Source organism: Ctenopharyngodon idella, chromosome 3, assembly GCF_019924925.1.
Source record: "Ctenopharyngodon idella isolate HZGC_01 chromosome 3, HZGC01, whole genome shotgun sequence".
Classification (NCBI taxonomy): Eukaryota; Metazoa; Chordata; class Actinopteri; order Cypriniformes; family Xenocyprididae; genus Ctenopharyngodon; species Ctenopharyngodon idella.
The window spans coordinates 22,940,269-22,946,295 of NC_067222.1; the positions used below are offsets into that span (position 1 = coordinate 22,940,269).

Here is a 6,027-nt window from a genome sequence, read left to right on the forward strand (position 1 = left end):
TGGGAAGCGTGAGGGTCTATAGCCACTCAAGCACAGGTCATCTGTTTCCGACTGGGTGTGTGTTTTTATTGGCTTAAATACTCTAGGGATTAACTTTGAATCGTCTTCTTCTACCAGTGGGCCACCAGGGAGGTTTTATCTGCAGCGACAGATGACTTGACACAGTGTTTATGTTCATTTAGACAACACTGAACTCAGGAGCACTGAACACTCAGGGGAAAGAGAATAGGGATAGTTCACTCAAAAAGTCATCATTTATTCATTCACCAAAACTGTATCCAAACAACACTGGACACCACTGACTTCATTGTACAATCTTAAAAATAAAGGTTATTTATTGGAATCTATGATTCCATGAAGCACCTTTAACATCCATGGAACCTTTCCATTGGACAAAAGGTTTTTTTTAGAGTGGAAAAAGTTCATTAGATTAATAAAATGTTCTTCATGCTAAGAAAAAATTGGTTCTTTTAGGAACAGTTCACAGTTCAGAAAGGTTCTCCTATGGCATCACTGTAAAAACCACATTTAAGAGTTTATAGACAAAACATACTTTCTTTTAAATGTGACCAGGGACCACAAAACCAGTCATAAGGGTCATTTTTTTTTTAAATTAAGATCATCTGAATAAGTTGAATAAATAAGCGTTCCATTGATGTGTGGTTTGTTAGGATAGGACAATATCTGGCCGAGATACAACTATTTGAAAATCTGGAATCTGAGGGTGCAAAAAAATTCACAAAAATAAATTTTTAATATATATATGGTGGGAAATTTACAAAATATCTTCATGGAACATGATCTTTACTTAATATCCTAATGATTTTTGGCATAAAAGAATAATCGATAATTTTGACCTATACAATGTATCGTTGGCTTTTGCTACAAATATACCCGTGCCACTTATGACTGGTTTTGTGGTCCAGGGTCACAATTATGTTCTTTTGTGTTTCACAGAAAAAAACAAAGTCATCCAGTTTTGGAAATTAGGTGAATAACATGATGGTGAATAAATGGACAGAATTTCCCCTTTTGGGTACACGGTAAAACCGAACAGTGAAATTAATTAAATTAAATGAGTTTGTTTCTCTCTAATAATAAAGTTCATTGTACTTAATAGAAAAAAGTTGTGTGAACTCAATTTCATTGTAGTAAGTATATTACTAAGTTGAGTTGCAGCAGATTTCTAATTCCCAGCATCCTCTGCATGTTGAAATTAAAAATGTCTGCATGTTGAATGTTGAAATTAAGTGTTATTTTGTGTGTTTTTGCACAAGATTAACATAGGGAGACATAAGTTAGTGTTTAATGTTGTGTTATGTTGGGATTTACAGGGGGTTCTATTTTTGTTAGTTTTGTAGGGTTACCATTGTGGTGAAGAGCAGAGCCTGCGGTTAGGTTGAGGATGGGCGGCAAAACTTTTGTTGTTTTGTATGTAATGTATTTGGTTTGATTATATACATGCAAGTCTATAATGACAGTCTCTTTGATAGTTATAATAGCATGTGTTATTTGCTTTCTAACATTTAACCCAGATCTGAATATGATGTTTATGTAAATTAACTGTATGTAATTAACTTTATGATGAGTTGGGTGAGGCTGAGAACTGTAGGAGTGAAGGGATGCTGGTGACTTGTTAATGAGAGACACCTGTGCCACACTGGCCTTGCTCCACTTCCACTTCCACAGCTCTCAGCCCCGCCCCACTTGTCACAAAAATTTTAAGTTCTACTAACTTAAATAAAAGAGTTAGTTTACTTAAATGTTTGAGGTAATAAGTTTCCTCAAATGTTTTGAGTGTTCTGAACTTATTGAGTTCTACAGTGTAGCTGTTTCTTTAAAGGAGTTTTCAGAACAGTTAAATTGGCTGGCCTGCAAACTGAACGATGCACTTAAATGTCATCTAAAACAGTATCAGAACACCGAAGGATGTCTGTTGTGACAGCTTCGCTGAACTGAATGACCGAATTTCACAAGCATTCTAACAAAATAACGTGTCTAAAAACGATAAAGAAGATATGCATGTGGTCCAGAATGGAGCTATAGATGAGCTTGTGTAGAGGAGATATCTCAGACCCCCTGAGCGAGATACAGCATAGCTAGTGCCTGGGGCTCTGAACTGCCCCACGTGACACACAAGCTCACAAGACAGAATTATGTGTGTGCATGCTTATCAGGATGAACATATTGCTGCTCCGTGAGCAGCTGGGCCTCTCAACCTCCACTCTGTACTAATCAACCTCTCCCCCTGTAAAACTTTTGCCTATTCATATTTCATATTAAGAACATCTTATTGGAAAACATCTATAAATAAAATTTCTGAATGAAACTGTTGCCTAGTCCACCTTTTCTTTAAAAACAAAAAAGCTAATAAATAAACAAACAGTGAGATGAGACACTTAAAATGGAAGTAAATCAAAGGATTTAAAAGCAGAATAAATATATATATAGAGAGAGAGAGATGTATAGTTAATTAGATTGTTGTTTTGTGGCATTACAGGTTTGCGACATTGCATTATCACCTCATCAACATTGTAACTTTAAAGGGTTAGTTCACCCAAAAATGAAAATTTTGTTATTAATTACTCATGTCGTTCCAAACCAGTAAGACTTTCGTTCATCTTCGGAAAACAAATTAAGATATTTTTGATGAAATCTGAGAGCTTTCTGTGCTTCCATTGACAGCTACGCAACTACCAACTTGACACTTCAAAAAGTTCATGAAGAGATCGTAAAACTAATCCATATAAACCTGATCGACACGCAAGAACAAACCTCATTGGTTCTTGAGGAAGCTCAGATGTGCTGCATAACACACAAGAATGAACCTTATTGGTTCTCGCATATCAGGCAAACATGCTTGAGCTTCCATTTACCACAACTGATGTGTGAGTTGATGAATGTTTACATGTGAATTAAAAGCCTAAATTAAATCTGTTCATCATATAAAGTGATCAAGTCTCTTCAGAAAATTTAGAGTAAACCGCTTGATTCATATGAATTAGTTTTATGATCTCTTTATGAATGTTTGGAGGCATCAAAGTTTCAATTGCGTAGCTGTCAATAGAGGGAAATCAGATTTCATTAAAAAAGATCTTTATTTGCGTTCTGAAAATGAATGAAAGTCTCACAGAATTTAATGACAGAATTTTAATTTTTGAGTGAACTAACCCTTTAACTTTGCACAAAAAGTCATGTTACATCTTCTTGTGGCTATACTATTAAAGCAATATGTTAATGTTTATGGATTGACCCCATTCACTTCCACTATAAGTGCCTCACTGTAATCCAAATTTTGATTTTCTTTAAAGAAAAGGAGGGAAAAATCTAAGTTAATTCAATGAAAATTACGCCACAATTGATGTTAAATGTACAATATGTAATCTGGAATATTTCTGGAACATTAATAGAATATTAACAGAGTAGAGAACATTGCAAAAGATAAATTTAACACAGCTCTGTGGGCTACTATGGGTTTGCAGATTTTAGGACTGTTATAAATACAGTATGCACAATTTTTGTATTATGACAATCTAAGTATGACATTTGTTATGATATTCTCCAGACTTCTCAGAGAAATCCTGCCCTCTATATCACTATATATATATATATATATATATATATATATATTTATATTTATTTATTTATTTTTTTTTTTCTGTAATAAGCAATACATCAGTACTGTTCTTGATTGGCATGTGACTAGAGAGGTACAGTGTGTCCTGTAAGCTTATCAAGATGTGAGCATATACTGTTTAAAAAACTACCATCAACTCCTCCTTATTTGACTTCACATACTGCCATCTAGTGGAATACAATAGAATATTATAAAATGAACAGCTTGGAAATAGAATTAGATGAGTCATGTTTTAAACAATAGCCAAAATACCAAACCTGTCAAATTCTATATTAACTTTTATTTTATTTTTCAGTCACATTAACTAACATAAGAAAAGGCAAAGACAAGGAATGATTGAAATAAATAAATATGTATTTAAATCATTCCTTAGTGAGAAACGCATTCATGAGGGCATTCACATTTTGCTTTGTATCATATAATGTGGCCACTGGAAAAAAATATGTTCATTTACACTGGATGCAAAGTATCCACAGTCTCAGATATCAAGACAAACGTTAACTGTCTTGCCCACATTGCAAAGCTCCAGCTCCTTCAGCATCACTAAGAGTTGGCCCCCGTCCGAGGTCCTTTCACGACGAAGATCTTTGCCTCGTCATCAATCTCGTCCATGATTCTCTCCTGCCTGACTGAGAGAATGGTGTAGCTGACTGATGGAGTGATGTAGTTAAGACCATTACGTCACACAACTGGAGAAGATTAATAATGAATGAATAAACAGACATTTAATAATTGAGTATCTGAAAATGTGCTACTGACATGTTTAACAGAAATATAAATGGATTATGGTGCTGCCATATTTTTTTTTACTGTATGGTACCATGACAATACAATGGTTTTTTGTGTCAAATAAATTTGGGTAAATAATATGGTAATCATTAATTAACATGATATATATCAAAGTACCATAACCATTACTGTCCCCGGGAACTCCTATGAAAAGTCACAATGATAAACAAAGGGCCACCAAAATACCAGTGTTACTGAGGTAAATCATAAATTTATATGGAATGGCCCTCAGGAGTAGGATTAGATATTTTCTGTATTTGTTTTTTTAATTACAGTGTTAGCTAATACTAAGTAAACACGGTTTTACTGTAGTAACGAAGAAACTAAGGTTACCATGTAAAATTTTGTAAGAATACTACAAGTATGACAGTATTCTAAAATAAATAGGAAAGTATGATTGTTATTTTTTATACAGTTTTTTAATTTAATGTGCAAAACGATGTTTATCAACTTATGGAAATAAATCATTTGAGGCTCAGCTGTCATGTTAAGGATACACAGGCCCACAACAAAGGCTCCGATGGTCAGACCCGTGATCAGATTACGGCTTCGGATTTGTTTTGAGTGCCTTTTCCAGTATTCCAGTTCCTGCTGTCTTTTGAGGAGCTGTTTCTGAGCTGCTGTAAGTTGTTTCGGAGCTGTTGAGGACGCGTCCTGAGTCTTTCCCTCCATGTTTGTTCCGTCTTCTGTGACGCTGGACGCTGCACCAATCAAATAATCCATATGCGATACGTCAGGTGTCTCGCTGCGAACAACCAGGAGGTGTCGCTATAACCACGAGGAATGCTAGGACTTTTTAATTCTCTTAGGCCAGCTTTCACCGACAGGGTTTAGATTAAGACAGAAGTAGGCTACTTAAATAGTTAAATTAGGAGATGTAAGTATCTTTTTAAAACGTGCCTTTTAGATTAAAAACAAAACATTACTGGAGTGCATATTGTGACAAAACAATGGCACTGACATATTTTAAGATATGTCAGTGCAAGTTGCTTTCAGTTAAAACAGCTCAAACATGCATTTTAGTCTGGGACTAGCTTAAAGGTTTGAAACAACATGAGGGTGAGTAAATGATGACAGAATTTTCATTTTTGGGTGAGCTATTCCTTTAAGCCTTGTCTGTGAAACTGGGCATTAGTATGACAGAAGTTAAATTAAAACTCCTTAATCTACTACTATTCCATTATGGAGGGCCAAACCCGAAATAAATTATTAATAATTATTTCCTAATGAGAAAATTTAATTATGAGAAAAACAAAATTTAGTTGGAACTTATCCTTCTATTCATTTTCTCTTTCTATGTATTTTATGTGTAAGAATTCCCCTGTATTATTTACTTTTACTACTAGACTATTTAAGACATTTTAGTCCATTAAAAGACTAAATAATTATAAACATAATCATAGATAGTGTAGTGCAGGAAGATATAGGCCCGGTTTCACAGACAGGGCTTAGCCTAAGCCAGGATTAGGCCTTAGTTCAATTAGGGCATTTAAGTAGCTTTTATAAACGTTCACTAGAAAAACACATTACTAGTGTGCATCTTGAGACAAAACAATGGCACTGACATATTTTAAGATATGTAAGTCCGAGTTATTTTACAG

At 34.5% G+C, this 6,027-nt stretch overlaps 1 protein-coding gene across 1 annotated transcript; it reads right to left on the bottom strand.

Moving 5' to 3' along the window:
• Positions 1 to 3,897: 3,897 nt before the first annotated feature.
• Positions 3,898 to 5,168, bottom strand: LOC127509075 (cytochrome c oxidase assembly factor 3 homolog, mitochondrial). The gene is made up of 2 exons (XM_051887545.1): positions 4,924 to 5,168; positions 3,898 to 4,287 (listed from the first exon to the last, which is right to left on the bottom strand). Exons 1-2 carry the CDS (start codon positions 5,147 to 5,149, stop codon positions 4,181 to 4,183), a joined length of 333 nt encoding a protein of 110 aa, XP_051743505.1. The 5' UTR covers positions 5,150 to 5,168; the 3' UTR covers positions 3,898 to 4,180.
• Between the last annotated feature and the right edge of the window lie 859 nt (positions 5,169 to 6,027).